The 26007-nt window shown below is 37.0% G+C and overlaps 1 protein-coding gene across 16 annotated transcripts in view; it reads left to right on the forward strand.

The window, feature by feature from the left end:
- The window catches only part of CDC42BPA (CDC42 binding protein kinase alpha), a 310389-nt gene that overhangs the window by 138733 nt on the left and 145649 nt on the right, over positions 1 to 26007 (forward strand). For all 16 annotated transcript variants that reach the window (XM_044267088.1, XM_044267092.1, XM_044267089.1 and 13 more), the window contains exons 6-10: positions 7257 to 7350; positions 18006 to 18206; positions 19973 to 20221; positions 22072 to 22151; positions 24204 to 24370. In XM_044267088.1, coding sequence (XP_044123023.1) covers positions 7257 to 7350; positions 18006 to 18206; positions 19973 to 20221; positions 22072 to 22151; positions 24204 to 24370 — 791 coding nt within the window. The remainder of the gene's footprint in view (positions 1 to 7256; positions 7351 to 18005; positions 18207 to 19972; positions 20222 to 22071; positions 22152 to 24203; positions 24371 to 26007) is intronic.

The raw sequence follows: 26007 nt of genomic DNA on the forward strand, positions 1-26007 counted from the left end.
CCCACTGACCTTCTACTCTCTCATGCTCTCTTTCACTCTCTCTCTCAAATAAACAAATAAATAAATAAAATTTTCTTTAAAAAAGCACTGCACAGAAAATAGAAAGTACTAAATAAGCCTTAGGTGTTATTTTTATCAGGACAATATAGAGATTTAAAGAAGTCCATCTAGGAAGAGAACTGTAAGTATGTTGTAGATTTAAAAAATAGTAACAGGGACGCCTGGGTGGCTCAGTTGGGTAAGCAGCTGTCTTCGGCTCAGGTCATGATCCCAGCGTCCTGGGATCGAGTCCCACATCAGGCTCCTTGCTTGGCAGGGAGGCTGCTTCTCCCTCTGCCTCTAGCCTGCCACTCTGTCTGCCTGTGCTTGCGCTCTGTATCTCTCTCTCTCTCTCTAACAAATAAAATTAAAAGAAAAATAAAAATAAAAAATAGTAACAATACTGTGAGCAACTATACTCCAGTAAAATTTGAAAATGTGGATGAAATGTGCATTAGAAAACCATAAGAAACAGAAATCATGGGAATAACCCTAAGAATGTTTAAAGAAATCTAGTAATGGGACATTTTCCTTCCACAAGACTTCTATCTCTTATATCTTTAGGCATTTTGTACCTTCCCCCCCTTTATTTTTAACATTGAAATGCACATGATAAAATTCACACATGGCAAATGTGCTGTGCTGAGTTTTGACAATGGATACACCTGTGTGGCCATCATCGCAGTAAAGATGTATAACGTTTTTATCACCCTGAAAATCACCTTGTGCTCTTTCCCAGTTAAGGTCTGTTTCTCCAGCCATGAGTTGTTCTTGTTTCTGTCCCTATAACTTAGTTTTTAACCTGTTCTGGAACGTCTTATAAGCAGAACTCTACATGGTGTATTCTTTTCTGTCTGATGTGTTTTTATCAACATATAGATTTTTGAGTTTCATTCAGTTTGACATATATGACAGTAGATGTTTCTTTATTGGCTGGTAGTCTTCTGTTGTATAAATATATGATAACTTGTCCACCTCCCTGTTGGTGGCCGTTTGAGGGTTTTTTCCCCCCCTAGTTTTGAGCTATTACAGACAGTATAGCTGCTAAGAATGTTGTTTTGTGGATAAAGTTTTCTTTTACTCTTAAGAAAGCAGTAATTGGATCCTGTATAAATTATTTCAAAAAATTTGAACATTTTTGAAAATGTAAAACCTTGATAACAAAACTTGTGAAAGATAGTGTTTATAGAAGAGAGTGTTTATAGAACAATATTACTTATGAATATAAAAGCAAAAATCCTAAAGAGAAAAACAATCAAATTCAGCAGTATAGATGTTATATTTGTCAACACTAATAAGACAGACTTATTTTTCAATTTAATTTCTCTGAGATTGGATGCTTTTTAAAATAATGGCTTCTATAATTGTAGTTGCGTGTTCTTTCCTTTAAGGGCACATGATATAGTGGTGCATCTTTATAATCAATGGAATTTTACACTCCGTGATGCATGTTACATTTAAAAAAATGGTCATGTGGGTTTCATTCCAGGATGCAAGGAAATTCCAACATTAGAGCATCTATTAGTGTAATAAACTATGTTAATAAACTGAAGGAGGAAAACCATAAAATCTCAGTACTAAAAGTAATAAAATTGAATATCCATTCCTGATACTTTTAGCAAATTAGGATTTGAAGATAATTCTTATAAGCTGATTCTGAATTTCTACTGAAAATCTAAACCAAGGATCATACTTAATGGCAAAACATTAGAAACATTCCCACTAAAATTGAAAGCAGAATGAGAATGCTTCTTTGAAGAAAATCCCATTCACAATAGCAACAAAACTGTAAGGTACCAAAAACTATAGGTAATAAAACATAGATACACAGTTAATAAAAGATAAGTAATAGCTATGTGGATAATAAAAGTTCTCTGCAGAAAACTTTCAGTATTATTGAAAGATCTACAAGAATACTCAGAAGTGAGATACACTGTATACATGGATGGGAAGAGTCTTCTTATACAGACATCGGTTCTTTTAGATTAATATATAAAATCATTGTGATTCCCATCAAAGTCTCCGTGTGTCCTATTGAACATACTCAGTTGATCCTAGCATTCATCTGGAAGAGCCATGACATTTTAAAATCCTGGTCCGCAGGAGTAAAGAAGTAATTACAGAGCTTTCATAATTAAGATAGTGTAGTATTTGTCCAGTTATAGGCGTATACATAGGATAATCATGTATCTCAGTTTATGCTTATTGTTCTGGTGATTATTAATAGTCTTCCTTTCCCCCTGGAGACTGTTAAAGGAAACTGCTTTAGGAAGTTCTGAAACAGACCCACTTGGTTTGCAACCTAAATGGTGGGAGAAATCAGTGGTTAAAGGGTGTCGTCCAGTCAGTGCTGTTGGGACAGAAGGAAATGGGATGGGCCTGTATCTCACACTGCATGCAAACTTCTATTCCAGAGAGACTAAGGACTTGAAGTGAAAAGCAAAACTTTGAAACTTATAGGGGAAAATATGGGACAGTATCTGTAGGACCTCTGGGAAAAGGTAAGGGAAATTTCCTGGGACACAAACCACAAATTAGGAGAGTAGAATTGTGGTTTCCAGGGGCTGGGGAAATAGAGAGAGGTTGGTCAAAGGGTACAAACTTCCAGGTACAAGATGGATAACATCTTGGGGTACCTGGGTGGCTCAGTCAGTTAAGCTTCTGACTCTTGACATCCGCTCAGGTCATGATCTCAGAGTCATGGGTTCGAGCCCTGCGTTGGGCTTGTCACTCAAAAGGGAGTCTGCTTGGAAATTATCTTTCCTCCTCTCTCTGCCCCACCCATCCCATTAAATAAAAAGAAATGAATAAGGTCTGAGAAGCTATTGTATAATGTGGCTATAGTTGGTAAAACCGTGTTGTATGACTGAACTTTTCTAAGAGAATGGAAATTAAACATTTTACTGAAAAACACCACCAAAAACAAAAGAACACATGAGGAGTGTGTTAATTAACCCAACAGTGAGAATCCCTTCACGATGTGTATATCTATCAAATCATCATGTTGTATACTCTAAATATATGATTTTATTTGTCAGTTATATCTCAGTAAAGCTGAAAATAGTGAAAAAGACAAAAATAAATCATAAGTTAGAAGACTACATTGACATTAAATAATTTTTTTACAAATAAGACATTATAAACAATGTGGGAAAATAAGCCCACATGCTGAGAGAAGAGATTTGTAACACATGTAAACTAAGCTTGAGTAAACAGAATTCCTGAATATTAACCAAAACCCAAAAAACAAACAGCACACACAGTGTAAGAAAATGGCAAAGGATATTAACTGGCATTTTACAGAAGAGGAATGTGAGATGACTAGTGATAATGTAAAAAAGATTCTTAAACTTAGTGGTATTCATGATTATGAAGTTGAAGACGCACATGTCTTTCATCATAGCAGTCCCACTTCTAGATAAGCAGCCTGGAGAAATGTTCATAGATGAGCACTAGGTGACAGTGGTAAAAATATTCATTAAAGAATTTTGTGTGATAGCAAAATAATTCACAATCTAAAATTGTTGAGAACTAAATTCTATAATCAGGAGAACTGCTAAATTTGGTCTATGGAAGTATTCCATATAGCAGGTAAAACTAACAGACTAGAACAATGTATGTCAACATGGGTAACATGTTCTAGCCACAGTACTAGAATAAAATAATCCATTTCTAAGGCTATACACAGTTTTTGGTATCAGTTATAAAGTTTAAAGACATTCAAAAAGATTCATAATCTTATGGTTGTATACATGTACTAATATAAAATATGTATGGATATAGTAATTGCCAGGGTTGTGGTTGCTAACCTGTGCGGAGTGGGTGAAGGAGATAATATGAAAGGGTAAAGGGATACTTAAGGAGCATCAGTACTGTCCTGTTAATTATTTTCCATTTCATTATTGTTATAAATATAACTTATTTGTCTACTTAATATTTTCTATTTGTCTACTTTAATAGTTTCTATTTTCAAAATACCCTGAAATATTATTGATGATTATGAATCCTTTCACTGTTTTCCTTTTCTATAATTCCTTTAGTGCTCTTTAAAATCTGAGAAATATGCCAGTAGCAGTATGTGTAGTGACTATACAGCTTAATATTCTTTAAAATGAAAAATAAAACACATTCTTTATACTCCTCTAAAAATGGTTTAGTTAATTTCTAAGGTTCCTTCTAGCACTAAAGTATCCTTCTTTGATGTTTCCAAACAAAAGAAAAATCTTATTTTTAATACACCATTCTGACCACGGGATAAATTCAAACATTGAGGATAATGAAGCCAATTTCCTATTAAAGTTGTTTTCAGTCCATCTATCTGCTAGTGTCTGTTAAGCAGTCATCTATCATCTTCAAGAGGTGTCACCAAACTTCTTCTGTAAAGGCCCAGTAGGAAATATTTTAGGCTTTGAAGCCTACATTGTCTGTAGTCAGAACTACTCAGCTCTGCTGTTGTAGTGGGAAAGCCTGCCATACATAATACTTTTATAAGTGAATGGATGTGACTTTATTTATAATAAAATTTTATTTGCAAAAATGGGCAGTGGGATGGATTTGGTCTCTAGGTCAGTATTTGCCAACTCATGATATTCAACACACAAATTACTTCCATAGTATTATCCTTTTATTACAGATGGGAGGCATAGAGATCTTAAGTGGTATCATTCAGGTTAAATTAAAGGACCCTTATGTAAGGACACATACCTACAGAAATTCTGCCAAGGTCAATCTCAAAGAGATTACTGTCTGTCTTTTCTTTTAGTTTTATGATTTCAGGTCTCACATTTAGGTCTTTCATCCATTTTGAGTTTATTTTTTGTGTGGTGTAAGAAAGTGATCCAGTTTCACTCTTTTGCATGTAGCTGTCCAGTTTTCGCAAAGCCATTTATTGAAAAGACTATCTTTTCTCCATTGTATATTCTTGCCTCCTTTGTCATAGATTAGTTGGCCATATAAGCTTGGGCTTATTTCTGGGCTCCCTGTTCTGTTCCACTGAGCTGTTTTTGTGCCAGTACCATACTGTTTGCATTACTATAACTTTGTAGTATATCTGGAAATCTAGGATTGTGATATCTCCAGCTTTGTTCTAAGTATATCTCCTCAAGCAAGGGAAACAAAAGCAAGAATAGACTGTTGGGACTGCATCAAAACAAAAAGCTTTTGCACAGCGAAGGAAGCCATCAACAAGATGAAAGATAACCTGTTAAATGGGAGAAGATACTTTAAATTATATATCCAGTATGGGGTTAGTATCCAAAATATACAAAGAAGTCAACCAACATAATAACAAAAAACTAAGCAGTCCAAACAAACAAACAAACAAACAAAAAACCAGGATTTTTTTTTTTCAAAAGAGTACTTAAAGATGGCCAAGAAGTACATGAAAAGATGCTCAACATCAGTCACCATCAGGGAAACACAAATCAAAACCACAATGAGATGTTACATCATACCTGTCAGGATGGCTGGGATAAAAACAGATAAGAAATAACACGCGTTGGTGAGGGTGTAGAGAAAAAGGAACTCTTGTGCACTGTTGATGGGATTATAAATTGGTGTAGCTGCTATGGAAAATATCATGGAGGTTCCTCAAAAGTATTAAAAATGGAGATACCATATGATCCAGTAATTCCATTCCTGGGTATTTACCCAAAGACACAAAAACGCTAATTTGAGAAGATAATGTGCACCCCCTTATGTTTATTGCAGCATTATTTGCAGTAGCCAAGATACGGAAGCAGCCAAAATATCCATTGATAGATGGATGGACAAAGAAGATAGGGTGTGTGTGTGTGTGTGTGTGTGTGTGTGTGTGTGTGTGTGTACATATATATATGAAATATATATGGTGGAATATTAACCACAAAAATAATGTTTTTGCCATTTGTGACAAAATGGATGTACCTGGAGAGTATGCTAAATGAAGTAAGTCAAAAAAAGACAAATTCCAGGTGATTTCATTTATATGTAGGTCTAAAAAACAAAACTAATGAACAAAGAAAGAAAAAAAGTAGACTCTTAAATTCAGAGAACAGACTGAAGGTTGTCAGAGGGGAGGTGGTTCGGGTGATGGATGAAATAGATAAACGGGATTAAGAGGTACAGACTTCCAGTTACAAGATAAATAAAGAAAGAGATGAGGGAAAAAAAGGTGACCCTAACCCCATGGTAATAAAATTGTTTTTGTATATATGATGTTCCTAGATGATTTTTTTTCTTCCTCTACATGTAGAATATATCGAGAGGGTCTGATGTCTTAGTTTTTTGGAATTCATCTTTAGATGGGGATTAAAAAACGTGTTGCAGGGTCTTTATAGGAATCATTTTATGTATTTTTGCCAAGATTTGCAACCCTTTTCTTTATTCAGATGTAGGAACAAATACAAAAACTGGTGTGATTTAATTTGTTGTTAATTAGATTTGGATATCTTATAAGCTTTTGATTTAACAGCTATAAATAGCTTTATATAACATAAATTACTACTAAGCAGTTGTGTCAGTTGTATTTCAAATAAGTTTTATGAAGAAATTTCTTTGCAGTTACTTTGACCTGAAGTAATTGAAAATTTATTTATTTACATTTACATTCCAGGTCTAAGAAGTATATTTTTCCCTCTCCAATTTCACGGGCTAGAGGATAGTACGTTTTGTGTATGTCAAGTAATTACTTCTCTTCTCTGTATACAGAAAGTAGGCCTATCATGGTCATATTGGAATCTGTACAAATCTAAATTAATCTAAATTAATTTAACCTGAATGAAAACTGCCTAGAAGCAGGGCCTGGGTGGCTTAGTCAGTGATGTGTCTGACTCTTTTGCAGTTCAGGTCATAATCTCAGGGTTGTGATTATCAGGCCCTGAGTTGGGCTCTGTGCTGAGCATGGGATCTGCTTAAGATTCTTTTTCTCCCTCTCCCTATGCCCCAACCCAACTTGCTCATGTGCTCACACACTCTCTCTCTCTCTCTCTCTCTCAAGAAAAAAAAAAGATGAAGAACTGCCAAAAAGCAGTTTTTTTCAGAACACTGAAAGTACATGTGTTTACGAAAGTTTTCATATGAATCAGAGCCAGGATTTGAGCCCATAAAGTAGTTAAGTAGGTGTTCTTAGAGTCTTAGTTTTAAAAGAAGTTGAAGTTTTCAGACAAATTTTTATCTTGCCAAGTAAATGGTTATGTTTATTTTTCTCAACTAAAAATTTAATGTGTGTGTCTTTTCAGGGACATCAAACCTGACAATATATTGATGGATATGAATGGACATATTCGATTAGCAGATTTTGGTTCTTGTCTGAAGCTGATGGAAGATGGAACGGTAAATAAAGATGAATCTCAAGTTATTTTGTCCACAGATATCTCCCTTGCTACTTGTCCTGTTTTAGAAACTATCTATTTATATTTTCTAAGTATTCATCCATCCATTTGTCTTTCGGTGCTCCACCTTTTCCCACAATGGCATTAGGGATACTTACTCATAATAAGGTTTGTATACAAAGTCCAATGCCATTTTTAACTGCTTATATTAATGATGTTAAGATTGATACAGTGTGTCTTTTATGAGAGCCTTACTTGTTTTTTTCTTTAGTTGAACTGTTTATTAATTGTGCTTGAGGTATTTTCACTGTTTAGAGAGGTGAATAAAACAAGTCCCACATGGGAGAAGAAAATGTGACTCCTTCTTCACCTTTATTTTTTTTAATCTTCTTTCCTAGTTGTCTAGTTTTTTTGAGGGATAATATTCAACAAATGAATGCTTTCATCAGAACATTTCTATGTGAATTTAGTTTCACATTCCCATTTGGTTTACTTCTACTAACCCTTGGTCCCTCATATAAACTTAAAGGATTATATGCCCCAATTTTATTCCTTGTTTTGTTTGTTTTTACTTCAGTTTCCTGGCTGTATAGCAGAGATCCAAGTATATGTAATTTCACTTGGCAGAAATTATTTTGGAAAGCACTTTAGTATAATGTATTCTAAAGGCCATGAAAATGTATATTATTTTGGACCAGTAATTGGACTTCTGAAAATGTATCCTAAGGAGATAAACTTTAAAAAAAATTAGGTTTTATGACTTCTGCTTCTGGCAATGATCAAAGGAGTAATTGGTACCAAATTGTCCTCTCACTATAAAAAACTAAAATTGTACATAATATTTGGGACATCTGTTTTCAGGCAGTGGACAACAGGCAGCATAAGACTGTTATCTTTGAGAGAAATGAATTCATGAGATGTGTCTTACCATTTCCCAGTATGGGGACAGTTTGCTGGCTCTTGATGCAGAAACCTAGTGTTAGAGGTGAGGGTAGCAGTTCTCCAGAGCTGGGTTAGTTAGTCTGCAGTGTTTAACACGAGAGGAGGAAGTTTTCCAGAGAGAGGGCCTAAAGTATGCCTACGGGGCTATCTCCTGCAGGTGGGGCTGTACAAAAGCAGTGTAAGACAGCAGATGTACCAAATAATAGAGGCTGTGTATCTGAAAATTGAACAGGTTTCTGAAAATCAAGTGGTGCTGGAGAAGAGATAGTACATGGGTACACTGGAATTTTGGCCCCAGGGAGCTATTTAACACCTTTATACTATGTAAGACTTACTCTAAACCTGTATAACAGTCTAAATCCAAGTCCTGATAAAGTTCATTGAGTTTGAAAGTGGTCTTCTAAGTCAGGGGGATTGAGATGAATCATAGAGTTTCTGCAAATCTGGCCCCAAAGAGTGTAATTGTAAGCTAATTCTTGTTTAAGGAGATCAGGTGTTTTTTTTTTTATCTGCTTCAGTAATATTTAACATCTTCAGTGGAAGATAATACAGTTCATACTGTCTATAATAACTTTTTCTGTCAATGACCAACATTCAGTCAGAAATCACCAGACCCAACAACAACGGGGATAGGATAGGGATTCTGTTACAGACTTAGAAAATAAAAGTTGTCAGTAGAAAATTTGATAGCACAGATATTGGACTTAGAGACATAATAAAGCTATCATAAATATGTTTTTTAAATAAATATGTCTAAAGAATCAAAATGTAGTCTTAACTATGGCTCAGATAAGGAATCTCAGCAAGAAATCAAATGGACCTTTTTAGAACTTATAGTAATAGAAATAAAAACTCACAGGAGGAGATTAATGGCAGATTAGAGATGAGAGAAGAAAGTGCCAGTGAGTTTGAAGACCAGTCAATAGTGATGATCCAGTCTGAAGAACAGAGAGGAAAAGATTGAAGCAAAATAAATTCAGGCTCTGGCGTCCACATGGTTGGAATACCAGAAAGAAAAAAGAGTGAAACAGGAACAGAAAGAATTTGTAGGGTTGATGGCTCAGACTTATCAAATGTGGTGAAAAACACAAATCTAAGAATCTTAGTGTACCTCAAGGTTAAAAGGAACCACACAATTAAACTCCCGAAAATTAAAGGTAAGAGAAAAAAATGGAAAGCAGCCAGAATTAAAAACGTGTTACATACTTTGGGAAAATGGTAAGAATAACCATAGGTGTCTCATCAGAAATAATATCTTTAAAGTGCTGAAAGAGAAAAAAAAATCTGTAGACCAAGAATTCTCTTCCAAGCAAAAATATTCGTCAAAAATGAAGGTGAATAAAAGACATTTTCAGTTAAAATGGAAGAGATTACTCTCCAGCAGGCCCGGATGCTCAAGAATGTCCTTTAATCCAAAGGAAATGGTACCATTTGGATAATTAGATCACTAGGATAAAGAATATCAGATATGATAAATAAGATCTGTAGGATAAAGGAAAAAAAGGCTCATCTTTCCTTCAAAATTTATATAAAAGCCATCTGATGAGTGTGAAAAGCAAAAATAACCCCACACTGTCCTGTGGGGTTATGGTATTTGTAGAAGTAAAGATCTATGAGGGCAGTAACCATGTGAATGTGTCCGTGGAACTGCGCCTCCATAACCTCTGTGTCTCTGTGAAGCATGAAGTAGGCAGCTGATCATGGCAGGTATGAAGCAAGAAGGGAGGGCTTGCTGAGTTGAGAAGACACAGATTCAAATCGGGGAGGCTGTGGCCTCAGGAGGTTTTGGATCAGAATTCTGGAGAGCAGAGTGCTACAGTGAAGAAGAATTCCAGGAGAAGAGCTAGCGTTTCCCTGAGTCCTGCGGGTCATACGCCCCTTAGATTCAAAGCTGGGGCTCTTTTCCTGGAGTCTGATAGGCGGCCTTCCAAATCCCTGTGCGTTCCAGAATGTGGTGAGGACTGTTTCTGTATGTATGAGTTACCCCTGATCAAGTTTATTCCTTAAAATCCTGGTGTGTCTTCCTGCTCATTCATTCTTTGCTGATGATCTCAAAATAATTCTCCTAGACATATAGCATGTTTATTTTCCATTTAGAAAATTATAATGAACAAGCCTTTTTACTTGTTTTATTTCCGTTTTATTTTTATTTTTTTAAAAATCAGAGTGATCTATATGTATTTTAAGGAGGCTTGTCATAAAAATTGCGTCCCTTTGTCCCATTCTTTCTGCCTTCAAATCTCCTGTGCTAGAGGCAGACACTTGGGAGTCTTCTGGCTGCTTGTTTTGTAGCTTCCTTTACTTACATATTTCTTGTTATCATGTTTGTGCTATTGTCTTTTGATTGTTTAGTACTAGGTATTACCTGTTAATTTCCTACCGTCTCACCCATCCCATACACTTTCTATCTTCTTAGAGTCTTTCCTTAAATCCTTTTCCATTCTTTATGACTATACAAATATTATTAATAATTTTGCCATTACGTGCAGTTTATTTTAATTACAGTTCTTTTCTGGAATACTTTTTGTTGTCTGTGGTGTAAGTGACCATTTTGTCTTGTTTTCTATATAACTCTCACCAGTTTATCCCCAAATTTCCAACCCCTAATTCCTTTCTCTCTCAGAAACATTAAGTAACCTAATGGTTCCCTTTTATTTTTGGAGGGAGCTGTGCTGGAGTCTTGCCTTCTCCCTTCTCATCCAGACTGTTCTGCCGGCTTGTTGTAGCACTGTCCTGGCAGGACTATCTTACTCTTCATAGTGGGATTCAATGCATAGCCATCTAGCAGTGGATCCTCTCTTTCCTGGGTCCCATGTCTGGCTTTCTCTTTATCTGGTAGTAGCTCTCAGGAGCTCTCCTGAGAGCTACTTATGGAAGTAAATATTTTATAATCTTGCAAGTATGAAAAATGCTTTCACTTCTACACTCATATTTGATTGATAATTTGTTTGGGCATAGTAATGTAGATTTCAAATGGTTTTTCTTAGAATTTAGCAGGCATTGCATCGTCTTCTAATTTACAGTTGAGTTATCTGGTGCCATTCTAAATCTCAGTTCTTCTGTTAAACCTTTCCTCCCTTTTTTAGAAGTGTTTAGGATATTCTATTCTTCCCAGTGTTCTGAAATGTTATAATTATATGTCTTTGTATGGATCATTATTTATTACCTGGGCAGCTGCCTCGGTTTTAGCTTTTCCTAGATTTTGGTACTTTGCAAATCAGGTCTCAGCTTGCTTTTTGGCTCTCACATATGAGTTGAAATTATGCCATCTTAATCACTTCACCTTTATAAGAAGTCAGTTTCTGGGAAGGATGTCCTGCTGTACTTCTTTTTCTTCTTCTAAGATTGTCTTATCTGTTCTTGGCCATTTGTTTTTCCATATGCTTGTTAGGGTTATATTATTGGTTTATATATATACCAAGTATACACAAATACCCCTTCAGAAACAGAAGCTTGTAGACTTGCATTGAATTTAGAGGTTAATTTGGGGGAAATTTATGTCTATAACATGGAATCTTTGTTTCCACAAACATGATGTCTCTCTCCATTATTTAAGGTTTTCCTTTATGTCTGTTACTGAAGTTTTATAATCATGTTTACAGTAAATCCATTACCTTTATTTGTTAAATTTGTTCCTAGGCATACTGGATTTTTGGGGCATGGAGCATTATAAACAATAACTGTTACAGTTTCAGTTTAATAGCTTGTTGTTTTGTTGAGGACCACAGTTGATTTTTGTATTCTCATTTTGAAACTAGAAAGCTCACTAAATTTTTTATTCAAAATAATTTATAGATTGTTTTAGGTTTTGTACATAGACAGTCATATAATTCACATTAACAAATTCCTATGCGTGCTGTTTTCCCCCTGTATGCAGTCAGTGACCTTCAGTGCAATATTAAATAATTATGGTAATAGGGAGCTCCTTTGCCTTGTTCCTGATGCTCATGGTGTTTTTTCTGTAGTTTCAAATTAACTATGATATTTGCCATAAGCTTTTGATAGATACTCTTTACAAGATTAAGGAAATTTCTGTTTCTTATTATGAAATTTCTGTTTCTTATTAGCATAAGAATGTGTTGTTATGGTTATTATTGTTGTAATCAGATGACTTTTCTGCTTCCATTGAGATGATGATATTAGGGTGTTTTTCCTTTAATCTGTTAAACTAATGAATGACATAGAATTTCTCATGTTAAATCATCTATTCTTTGGCCAAACGTAACTCTGTTTTGAAGATGTATTGATATTTTTGAACAACTTGTTCGAATGACTCTACTGATATTTTATATTGGATGTTACCTGAGAGTCATACTTCAGATTGACCATTCTGAGATTGCAGTATTTTTTTTTTTTTTTCTCAAATCATTCTTGTCTGAGTTTTGTATTTGGGTTATCTTAGCCTTGGAAAATGGACAGGGGAGTAGTCCTATCCTCTCCCCTTACCAATTTTGGCTTCAGAACAAGTTTATATAACACAGAGGTTGTCTATTTCTTATGAAATTGGTAGAACTCACTTTTAAATCACCTTTGCCTTGGTTTGGTTTTGTTTTCCTCTTGTTTTTTTGGTTTGTTTTCCAGGTAGATTTTATACTATTGATTCACATTTTTTAATGGTTATAGGTCTCTTTGGTTTTCTATTTCTTCCTGAGTCAGTTTTGGTAAGTTATATTTTTTTTTCTATGAAAATTGTCTATTTTTTCTGAGTTTTCAATTTTGATGGTATAATGTTCATATTGTACTCTTCCTAACTTTAAAATCTGTTACTTGTGTAGTTTTGTTGTTTTTTCAATCCTAATGTTGTTTGCTTGTGCTTTTCTTTTCCTTCGTCAGTTTTGATATTTAGAGCATTTTACCTTTCAGTTCTAAATATTTTCCAACTTTAGTTAGAAAACCTCTGTGGACCATTGATTATTTTTAATATCTTTAGTATTAATTATTTGGTTCTTTTTAGTTTTATTTTACTGGAGAATGGGTCTATTTAATAATCAGTTTTTTTCTGACATTTGTCAAGAGTTGCTTTTGCTTTATAACAGGCTAGTTTTTATAATGTTATTTGTCTGTTTGAAAATAATACACTCTTTTTAATTCCTGGGTCCAGGTTTCTATGTGGGTCCGTAAGATTGAGGTTCTTAGTTTGTTGTTCAAATTTTTTATATTCTTAAAAGTTTTATTTCTTTCTGATCTATCATTTGTTATTTAAGAAGTCTTACCATGATACTGAATTTATTAATTTTTCCTTGTTATCATCAATGTTTACATAGCCCTTTGTAGCTACGTTTTTAGGCATATTATTCAGAATGTTATTCTGAGGTATTTTTGTTTATAATTATGTTAATGAATTTTTAAAAATCTTAATAATGATTTTGCCTTTAGAGTCTATTTTAAGTGATAGAAATATAGCTACCTTAATGTTCTTTTAATGTTTGCCTTATATGTCTTAGGCATCCTTTTACTTTTAACCTTTCTGTGTCCTATGTTTAGATATAAACCTTTTATATCTTTGCTATAAACTTTTATATCTTTGCTTTTAAACCTTTACTAATTTTGAAAAATATTTGTTCATTTTGGCTTTTTCTTTAATTTTCTTTAATTTAATTTTTTTCAGTGTTCCAAAATTCATTGTTTGTGCACCACACCCAGTATTCCATGCAACACATGCCCTCCTTAATACCCACCACCAGGCTCACCCAACCCCGCATCCCCCTCCCCTCCAAAACCCTCAGTTTGTTTCTCAGAGTCCACAGTCTCTCATGGTGTGTCTCTATTTGTCATTCAATTTTTACAGTGCTGTCTTTTAATAGGTAAATTTAGTCCATTTATAAATTTCATGATGATCAGTATATTTGTATTTATTCTTAGGGTTGATCTTATGCTATTTACCGTAGGTTTTGCTTATTTGTTTGCATGCATGCTTTATTTCCCCCTTTTCTGCCTGCTGTTGACTTGGTCAAGTGTAGTTTAATTTCTCTTTTTATTTATTTTTTTGGAAGCTACACTTTCTATTTCAAATATTTTAACCCACTGAGCCACCCAGGCGCCCCTATTTCAAATATTTTAATGTTTATCTTTAAATTTTTAACATTTAAGGTTTACCTGAAGTCTAGAGTCAGTTTCTTATCATATTTCAAAGCCAAACAAGAAACTCAGTTTATTTTATATTATATGCAAAACTCAACTAAAAATGAATCAAAGACCTGAATATAAAACTATAAAACTTTTAGAAGAATATATAGGAAAAAAAAAAAAGAAGAAGAATATATAGGGCTAGCTTTATAACATTGGATTTAGCATTGATTTCTTAGATATGACACCAAACAATAGACAACTAAAGGAAAAATAGATAAATAGGACTATACCACCTTAAAAAATTTCTGTCCACTGGAGGACACAGTCATCTTAGTGAAAAGGCATCTAATATAATGGGAGAAAATGGTTGCAAATCATATGTCTGATTAGGGGCTAATTATCCAGAATATGTGAAGAACTTCTACAACTCAGTAACAACTCAATTCAAAATGAACAAAGTACTTGAATAGACAATTCTCCAAAGAAGATATGCAAATGGCCAACAAGCTCAACATCCCTAGTCATTAGGGAAATGCAAATCAAAGATACTACCTCACACTCATTAAGTGGCTTAATTTCTTTTTAAAATTAATTAATTTAATTTAAATGTTAAAAAATTTAAAATCCCACAATAAAATAAGAAGTGTTGGTGAAGGTATGAAAAAATTGGAGCACCTGTACTCTGTTGGTCGTAAAGTGCAAAACGCTATAGCCACTCTGAAAAACAGTATGGCAGTTCTTCAGAAAATTAAAAAATAGAATTATTGTATGACCCAGCTCTTCTACTTAGGGATATATACTTCAGAGAATTGAAATCACGGACTCAAAGAGGTATTTTTACATCATATTCATAGTATCCACAATGTCCAAGAGATTTAAGTATCCAAAGTATCTATCAGCAGATTAGATAAAGGAAATGTGGTATTTAAGTACAATGGAAAATTATTCAGGCTTAAAAAGAAGGAAATTTTAACACATGATACAACATGGATAAGCCTTGAAAATGTTAAGTGATTTAAGCCAGACACAAAATGTCAAATACTGTATTATTTCATGGCTATGAGGCACCTAGGGTAGTCAGACTTAGAAAGTACAGTGGTGGTTGTCAGGGCCCAGGATGGGGCAGGAGGTGGGCAGGGGGCAGTTAGTGCTTAATGGATGCCAAGTTTCAGTTTTGCAAGATGAAAAGAGTTCTGGAGAAGGATAGTGGTGACTGTTGCACCATAGCGTGAATGTGCTTCATGCCAATGGAGTGCATGTTTGGAAATGGTTGAAATGGTAAATTTCATACTACAGGTATTTTACCACAATTAAAAATAATGATTAAAAAGTAAGTAAAAAATAAAGATGAGAGAGCAAGAAACTTCAACCACTTGGATCCTAATTGTTCCCTCGGTAACACATTACTGTTTTCTGGTATTTTAGTTCTACCTGATTTTCAATCTTTAAATAGTTGTTCCCTCCTCCTCTGACAACGTGTTTCTCCTCTTTTTCCTACTCCTCCTCATCCCCTTCCTCTTTGTCACTATTTTATCCAATTAATGACTGTATGTATGTTAAAGTTTAGTAATACCTTTGCTCACAATTGCTTCTACTACCACATTCTTCCACATGAGTTAAACTTCTTGTTTCCTGAAGTGTGTCCTTATGTTTATCTGGAAGAGTGTGTACATGGAAATTCACTTACTCTTTGTGTGAAAATACCTGTATTTAACCCCCATTCATGTATCATAATTAGGTGACAGTTATTTTGTCTTGTCACTTTGAAGATTCAATTCCATTTTCTTCTCACTGCTCTGTCAATACCAATAATTCAGCTGCAGTCTGCTTGTCATTCCTTGGTAGGCAATCTCTCCATATTCTTTACTGTTTTGAAGATGTCTTTGCTTTTGGTACTCTGCAGTTTAACTGCAGTGTGGATAGAAATAGATCTGGTTTTATTTTTTCATATCTTTTACCTATTCACTTTTTATTTTTTTTTATTTCAAGGCTAGCTTTTTGGGTTTTTTTTTTCCTGTTTCTAGAACTTCATTTTTTTTCATTTCTCCTATGATTTTTATATTTTAAATTTTTAATCATTTTAAAACATAATTCCTGTAGAATTGATAATTGTCAGGGGTCTAATTATATTGCTTTGATTTCTGTTTTGTTTTTTTTTTTTTGTAATGGACTGTTTCCTCATTTAGTTTGTATTTTTGGACTGTGAGCTCATCTTCAGTGGGCTTTTATGTGTGAGAATTACATGCGGCAAGGTTTGATCATGTGTCCTGTAAAGTGGTGAATTTTGAATAGTAGTAGTTTTAAATTTGTTATGCCAAGTTTTGGGGGTGCACCGTACCAGGTGCCAGTATTTTTGCCAGTTCCTTGGCTTGAGGACTTCTGGACCCCAGAAGCACTGTGATTCAGAATACCCACTGCTGGGACTATGTGGCTGAAAGTGATGAATTTGGGGAGGAGCAATTTTTCTTCACGTTTCAGCCACAATCAATACGGACAAAGTCTCTTTCTCTGAGTGGCAGATTTTCATAACTCACCTTTTTACTTACCCTCTAGAGTAAAGGCTATTATTATAGGGGGTGGCCTCTTGCTTCAAACCTCATATAAGCTGAGGACTGTCCTCTTGTCCTCATGGATATATTAAAATCCAAGTATCTAGAAAATGAAAAACAACATTCCCCAGCCCCAGTCCTGCTATAACGCTTATTGCTCTGGTTCTCAAACACTTCTTGATAACCAGCCCCTAAGAATTTCTTTTTTCTCTAAGGGCTCATTTATATATTTATTTAAAAAAATAGTTGTTGTATTTTATCTAGTATTTTTAAGAGTTTGCAGTGCAGGAGTGTTCAAGTTACCTTATCTCAGTATTACCAAAGAGGAAGTCTATTCTAAGGATTACTTAAGAATGATATTTTTTTTCTAGAAAATCCAGAATATTAACCATTATTCTACCTTGAGAATATTCTTTTTTGATACGCTTCTTTAAAACGTACAAAGAAACAATTTTATTTGAGTACTTTGCAAGATGCATACCCAAGATCATTTATATTGATTATTTTCTCATTTACATCTAACTTCCTATAATTACATGCCCAGCTGTTTTTTTCTACTGGGACTTTATTTTTTGAAGAATATGTTTCAAACCCGTTTGTAATTTTTTAAATTAATAGGTAGTTTGCAGTATATTGTTAATAATTCTTTCCTTAGTTTTCAGTTAAGGTGTTTTAAAATAATTTCTGGGTTGCTCATAAGTATTGGCTTGTTTTTTTCAGGCAATATTTTCCTTTTGCCAAATGTAGAGTTTTCCTAGTTCCATTATTTATAGGAATGTGTTGGTTAGATAATATCAATAATAAGAATGTTCAGTTTGTTTTTAATGGCTGTGATGTTCAAATCCTATCGTTACCCTAAATGTAGCCAATGAAGTACCATCAATAATAAAAATTCTATAGTATTGTGAAATCTGGAGGACTGTTAGTGTGGAGATTATATGCAATTGAACTTATACGTACAAGGAGGCTAAATTCAGGTAATGACAAAATTGTAGTTTTGAAATGATGTCTTGTGTATGTGAGTAAGTGTAAATGTTTTTTAATTAATTATTGTTTCTAATATAACAGATTACTAAAAATGTGTGAACTTCCTCAGGTCCAGTCCTCAGTGGCTGTTGGAACTCCAGATTATATCTCTCCTGAAATCCTTCAAGCCATGGAAGATGGGAAAGGGAGATATGGACCTGAATGTGACTGGTGGTCTCTGGGGGTCTGTATGTACGAAATGCTTTATGGAGAAACACCATTTTATGCAGAATCTCTGGTGGAGACATATGGAAAAATCATGAATCATAAAGTTAGTATATTTTACTATTTTTCAATTCAATGTGGTAAATGATACAATAAATTTGAAGTAATGTGATAGTTAAAAAAATATTTTTTTAAAAACAATGAACATTCTAATTTCTATGCTAATAGGGGACCTGGCAAACGTGAATAATCAAAACCCATTAATTATACATAAAATTGTTAGTTCTTACCTTCTCCTGTATTTTATTAGAAATGCTAATAAATAGGAAATTGGTCTCTTCAGTAGAATAACGAAGCGGGTAAGTAGATAATTTATATTCTTACTACTATAAGTATACTCATGACTAGAATGCATTTAAAAAATTCTCATCCTCAGCCATCATAAATTAAATGCAAATCAAAATAAAACTGAGATATCCTTTTTCCCTCTGGCAAAGATGAAAGAAAAATTCTACTCTGTACTGTGAATAACCTGGTAAGATGGATATTGTTGGACATTGTCAATAGGAACTGATGTAACCTTTCTGTCAACAAGTCTGTAAATAAGCATCTAGAGCCTTGAAAAGGGTTAGAACTTTGGATTGAGCTACTTCAGGTTTAGGAATCTGCCCTGAGGAAGTCCTCAGTTGAACCAAGATGTATGTGCGAGGATACCTGTTCCGGTCTTCTTTAGGATCAGTGCAGTGAAAAGAGTCCAGATTCACCACAGGAGCAAAATAATGGAGGCTTAATCCATTTAGTTCCCGATGAAATAGAAATAAATTGTAATAAAGAGAGGAGGGTTCTGATTGATCGATTTCAGAAGACTGTGAGCTGTTGGAACACCTGGAATAGGAACGTTCCATAAAAGGGGGGTGAGACAGTTATGATCAGTTGCTTCATGTATGTATCAGTCCCTTAAAGCTCTTCTGTGCAGCCGGTGCTCTTCTGCCTGGCTGCAAGGATAATCTGCTAAATAGTCATGGAGAGTCGGAAGACGGGACAGCTAGCTACCGCGTTGTAAAGAGCACGTAAATCATTTCAGAGAGAAATCAGTGAGAGGTGGGGGCTCCGAGCTGGATTCTGGAGTCAGGCCACTCTTCCAAAAGCTCTTCGGTTTACTAGTCGTGTGACTAGGAGTGACTGGCTTGAACTCCCTGGGGCTTTGGGTCTCTTCTGTAAAACCAGGATAATAGTGGCACCTGCCTTCAAGGATTGCTGTGAGGATTATAGGCATTAAGTGAACACAGAGTTTCCATGAGTGTCAAGTGCACAGTCCGTTCTTCACAGGTGTTTACTGTTGTTACTTAATGCTTGGTTTGTGGCGTATATGAACATCATGAGTCGTATACACTCTACTGAAATTTTGAGTCAGTCTACTTTTAATAAGTTCTCTTCATTCTGATAGCAGTTTAAGGTATTTTAGCATTCAGTTTATTCTTTCTGTGGTGCATGTGTGAGTGACTAAGTCACATATAAAATTAAAAGTTCATTTAGAAAAATGCTCTTTTCTTTTGTAGTATGAGTACTTTGTACCAGTGTACACTTATTAGACATTTTTTAAAGATTTTATTTACTTATTAGACAGAGATCACAAGTAGGCAGAGAGGCAGGCAGAGAGAGAGAGGGGGAAGCAGGCTCTCTGCTAAGCAGAGAGCCCGATGCAGGGCTCTATCCCAGGACCCTGGGATCATGACCTGAGCCGAAGTAGAGGCTTTAACCCACTGAGCCACCCAGGCACCCCCACTTATTAAACATTTTTAAAAGAAAATGCATTTTTAAGAAAATAAATGTTAATTGATTTATGTTTTGTTCCTATTATTCTGTGTCTAGGAGAGGTTTCAGTTTCCAGCTCAAGTGACCGATGTTTCTGAAAATGCTAAGGATCTTATTCGAAGACTCATTTGCAGCAGAGAGCACCGACTTGGTCAAAATGGAATAGAAGACTTTAAGAAACACCCTTTTTTTAATGGAATTGATTGGGATAATATTCGAAACTGTGAAGCACCTTATATTCCAGAAGTTAGTAGCCCAACAGATACATCGAATTTTGATGTGGATGATGATTGTTTAAAGAATTCTGTAAGTATGACATTGCAATGTGGTTTTGAAGCAATTTTATGGACCTCCTTATCAATTACCAGACAGTTATCGTGGCTTCTCGTATTTATTTTCTCATACATTGAGAAACTGAGAGAGTTCACTGAGGTGAACATGTTTATTTATAACAAGGAGCAAGATTAAACTTCACGTATTTACCAATTAGATCAGTTATGCCATGAGGTTTCCTAGGAAGAGGAGAAATCAGATGCTTAGAAAAGTGGATTTCATGATGGCAGAGTGAGAGTTTGGCAAATCTCTCCTTAAAAAGCTCCATGCTACTGGACAAATTGTCAAAAACAACCATTTTGGGGCTTGACAACTCAACCCAAGGGAAAGAAATTGAGAAGCATTTATTCATGAGAAACTGAACTTTGGTCAAAAACTGTCCCACCCCATTCCTTCAGCCTGGTTGGAGCCGTCGAGCTGCTGGCAGGAGGCTGACTTGATTTGGAGAGCTCCCATGCCCAGTGGTTGCCACTGAAAGTAGTAAATTGGTAGGAAGGGAAGTGGGGAAAATTCTGTAGCCTTGCTATCCTGAGGTTGTAGGCTCCTTGGGGCTGGTGGCAGGCTAGCAGAGTCGCCAAACGCTGGACCACTTTTAGCTTGTGGCCTGACATAGGTCATCTACCTCTGCTCTACACCTTTAGGTTACACTGTTACAATTTAGGACAATAAGAACATAAAATTTTATAGATGTTGCCATTTTAGCCTTCTTAATTTGAGCTTTATTTTTTTCTTCCATTATTTTATTTCTTATGGTTTTAATTCTGCACTAAAAATTTGTATATTGATTTTCTATCACTGTTCACTGTTCAGTGAATGGCATATGCAAAGTAGGTAAAGATTTCTTCTTCTTTCTCCAGACCTCAAAAAAAAATTTTAAATGGACTTTCCTCATCAGTTTTTTATTATATAAGAATTACATTTACTGTAAACAGAAATTTGCATCTTTCCAAATTAAATACATAGTACAGTCGATTCTGATTATGGTAGTTACATGTTCCGTAAAGTTCCTGTGTGTGCTGTAGTCGTGAATATTGAACCATTGTTCCTAGGGGGAAATATAGGGGTAGGTTCTTTTGAGCCTCTGGTCATTTCATTCAACCAGTCAGTACATAACCTTGTTTTATGTATGTTTTTCTTTAAAGAAACCTTATTGAATACGTATATTGTTGATTAATTCACAGCAAGTTCACATCCAACAGCAGTGTAACTTGGGCCTGAGCAAAGCTTTTCTAACACACATACGTATTTGTCAGGCACATCACAGCTGTCTTGCTTAGAAACCATCTAGATGGCCATTCTGCGCTGTGCGTGGAGGACATTTTAAACAACACAGTCACCCATAAAAAGCAGAAAAATCTGAAAGACGTGGCACATGCAGACGTTGGAAGGAATACTTTTTGTCGGATCAGAGCTGAGACAAGAAGGCAGAGTGTCTCCTTGTTCGGTCCCAGCTGGAAACTTAGGCATCAGGCAGCTCAAAAAAATGTTTTTGTTCGGCATGTGCCTGCTAGTGATTGCAGAAGCACTGTGAATATTGATTTTGGGTTACAAATAATTTTTAGCGATGAGGCAAATATGCATGTATGCATACATGAATAATCACTGGGCTCTCAATGTCAGACTTTCCATCTGGAGTTTAATTTTATTAGAATATTACAGTGGCAATGCTCTTGTTTGGATTCTAGATCACTGCACATCTGCATCAGACTTAATATGTGTTTCTAAATCAAACAGCCATGTATTTCCTATTGATCGTTAATATTATAGGCCAACCTACAGATCACGGTTATTTATTTCTTACCAGATGTGTTTTCCTCCTTCAGGAAACGATGCCCCCACCCACACATACTGCATTTTCTGGCCACCACCTGCCATTTGTTGGTTTCACATATACTAGTAGCTGGTAAGTTGGAAAAGTTAACATAATTTGGACAACTTAAAGCAAATTAAGATAAATTTAAGAAATATATAAGAAAGCCTTGTAAGTCAAAACAATTTTTAAATAGAGGCCAAAGCTACCGCTTGGCAAAGTTAGATGTTCTGTAACGAGTAGAACATAGGAGAATCTTGGGTCATTTTGGAGGAGAAATGGAGCTCACAGTGTTCCTGTTGGCACTGGGGCAGGAATCGAAGTGTCTTCTGCGTTAGCAAATACACTCCAGGGGCCAAGTGCCAGCACCAGCCCCCTTAGCCCTGTTTTCACGGACCACTTCCCCATCCTCCTTCCCTGGTGTAAGCAGAGTATGATTGTCCTCGATCCTTGTGTGCCCTCCCTCGGGTCCTTGACTGCCTCCTGGTCTCCTGTGTGGTTCTGCTGAGTTGACATCATCATTACAGTTCAGGTTTCTGCTCAGACCCATGCCGTTCAGTGTCCAGAGAAAAGCATCTGACCATTCTCACTGGTCTCACTTTCCGTGGTCATGATCACCAACCTTCTTGTGCCTGTGCCCGCTCTTCTGCTCTCCCTTGATGAGCTCACTTAACCTTGCACGGAGAGGTGGAGGCAGGCATCGTTCACATGCTCCTCTGCAGGTCCTGCCTGCCCGCCTCTGTGCCCAAGCACTCGCCTGTGCAGACGCCCAGCAGGGGCTCCCGGTCATCCTGGCTTGTGTGTCTCCTCTCAGGCTGGGCATCATAGCTCCTTCCCATCATAGCACTGCCGTCTCTTACCTTCCAGGCTGCTTTCCTGACTTCTCACCTTTCTGGACAGTTCTTCTCTGTCTCTACAGCTGAGGCCTTCTGACCTCATCTCTCTGGGCCCCACAGCTTCGTCTTGGGACCCTTTCCACTGATACTGTCGTGCACTCCCAGATATTTGCTGGTGATGCCTGAGCGTGAGCCCCTTCTGCTCTCTCCGACTTAAAACCCACCCAACCACCTACCTCAAATGTGTATAATCTCGTCTCCTATATTTCTCTGAACCTGTCTGACTGGTCCTGCTAGAGGATAGGTCTATAATGGAACGTGTCATTCCCTTATATTCCTCAGCCTTGAAATTGTGACTTTCTGGCAAACTGTCTTCTGCAGCATCACCCCTGGCGTGATACTTGGTGATTGTAAAATGCACTCGGCAAACCTCTGACTGTTTAGGACCCATCGCCCCAGTGTCCCGACTCCAGCAGCTCATCTCTTAATCAAAACCAGCATTCTTACAAGACCCTGCATGACCGGCTCGCTTTCTCTTTCCTACGACTCTTAACCTTGCCGACTCTGCTCCAGTCACACAGGGCTCTTTTCTGGCCCGGGACCATGCCAGACCTATTCCTGCTTCAGCTCTTGCGCTTGTGTTCCATCTGCTTGGAATGTTCCCCTCCCCTGAATACCCCCCCTCCCCGCCCACTACCCCGTTACTCCCTCTGGACTTGATTGGGAGTTCCGCCCTGAGTGATAGCCTCCTGGCCACTTTATCTAGATTTCTACTTCTTCGCCCTCAATACTACCCCCACCCTTTCCTTATTTTGTCCTTAGTATTCAGCATTGCTTAATGCCCTAAATATTTTACTTATCTCATATGTTCCTGTCTCCATCATGAGAACAGAAGCAAGTGGCGATTTTGCTCCCTAATAAATGTTCAACACTTCAAGTATTTTTCATTAAATTATATTGAATTAAAGGAAGCATTTCACTTTTGAATCCAAATTCTGTTGAAGAGGACCATGGTGTGTGCTTTTAACTCCTGTTTCACTTACGTGATCACCTTGTGTTCGTTCAGTAGACATCATTTTATAATGTGTGGTTATTGAAATTTAAGATAATTTGGACTATTTATTAATTTAAAAAAATACTTCTAAAAAGTGGTCTGTGTTGAGATTTGCACACAATGTGTTTTCCTGTCACCCTACACAGTTAACTTTAGCTAGATACCGCTATCCATGTTTTAAGTAGACAGCTGCAGAAGGCTCTGTTTCTTGAGACGTTCTTTTCTGCGTGAACTCATGTTTTTATGTTTCTTCAGCGTTCTTTCTGATCGGAGCTGTTTACGGGTCACAGCCGGTCCCGCGTCCCTGGACCTTGACGTCAGTGTCCAGAGGACTCTAGACAACAATCTGGCGACCGAGGCGTACGAGAGGAGGATCAAACGCCTTGAACAGGAAAAACTTGAGCTGAGTAGAAAACTTCAAGGTAAACAAATGTTAATGATGGTACCTTTTCTTTTGGAGTTGGACTCAGTTTGAAGAACTGTTGATTATGAGGGGCCGTTTTATCTTGAAAAGAAATTTCTGGAAAAAATCCAGTTGAAGGGGCACCTGGGTGGCTCAGTGGGTTAAGCCTCTGCCTTCGGCTCAGGTCTTGATCCCAGGGTCCTGGGATTGAGCCCCATGTCGGGCTCTCTGCTCAGCAGGGAGCCTGCTTTCCCCTCTCTCTCTGCCTGCCTCTCTTCCAACTTGTGATCTCTCTCTCTCTCTGTCAAATAAATAAATAAAATCTTAAAAAAAAAATACAGTTGAAGACTCATGCGGAAAACAGAATAATACTGTTTATGTAGACTCATGACCTTAACAGTATGATCTGGCGTAGCGTTCATTTCCCCACAGGTACATATGTGCGCACATGAACTCGTCTGGGGAGGAGATGGGGCCCTTCCCATCCCAGTGTAGCCCTGGGGATCACTGTCCTATTTCCTCAGCCTTGAAATTGTGACTTCCTGGCAAACTATCTTCTGTTGCATCACTCCTGGCGTGATACTCAGTGATTGTAAAATGCACTGGGCAAACTTCTTACTGTTCTGACTTCTCTTGGTCTCTTGATTCTTACACGTCCAAGGATCTTGTCCTCTGCTCTACCTAATCCGCTCCTGTCTTGAGACTACAGTATCCAGAATTCTTTATTAATCTCAATTTCTTTTTTCTTAAGTCTTCTTTTCTTTTTAAGATTTTATTTATTTGTCAGAGAGAGAGCGTGCACACAAGCAGGGGTAACAGCAGGCAGAAGGAGAAGCAGGCTCCCCGCTAAGCAGGGAGCCTGATGTGGGGTTTGATCCCAGATCCTGGGATCATGACCTGAGCCGAAGGCAGATGCTTAACCGACTGAGCCACCCAGGTGCCCCTAATCTCAACTTCAAGCAGACTCTGCATTATCTCCTGTTCATAGCTAGTTCACTCCCTCGGGTGACTCCTGCATTCCTTCTGTCCCACTGATACCTGGAGCTCTGTCCCCCTCACCCTGTGCCCTCCATCCTTCCATGGTCAGTTGTAATCAGACCCTTACTCGGATACTCACATTCGTTGCTCTGACTTCTGTCTGTCACACTCCCTTGCCAGAACCCCAGCCCTGTTGACCTGCATTCTGTCTGCGACCGTGTGAGTGAAGGTAACGGTCTTAGGACAGGCAGGTGCCGACTGATCCCACTTGAGATTCAGGAGGATGGATCTTGAGTCCCATCTCAGTGAGTGCTGCCCAGCCGTCCTGCTTCCCAGGCTGCGGCTTCTCACCTGTCAGCATCTGACCCAGTTGAGGATCCCTCACCCCCCGCCCCCCGCAACAGCTCTTTCTTTTTTTGTCTTCTGGGACACTTGAATCTCCTGGTTTTCTTTTTCCTCATAAACCAGTTATTCTGTCTCGCTTCCTGGGTCCTCCTGGACTTTTTGGCCTGTGCATGTCGGGGTCCCCCAGTCCAGGCTCTTAGGTGTTCAGAACTACAACCTTCCAGGCATCTTTAAGCCCTTTCCTTCTGTCACACCTCCCGTCTCCCCCGTCAGCAAACCCAGGCAGCTCTGGCGCCAGAGAAGATCCAGAGTCCAGTCCCCACTCTGGGGCCG

This window comes from Neovison vison, chromosome 10 (assembly GCF_020171115.1).
Source record: "Neovison vison isolate M4711 chromosome 10, ASM_NN_V1, whole genome shotgun sequence".
Lineage (NCBI taxonomy): Eukaryota > Metazoa > Chordata > Mammalia > Carnivora > Mustelidae > Neogale > Neogale vison.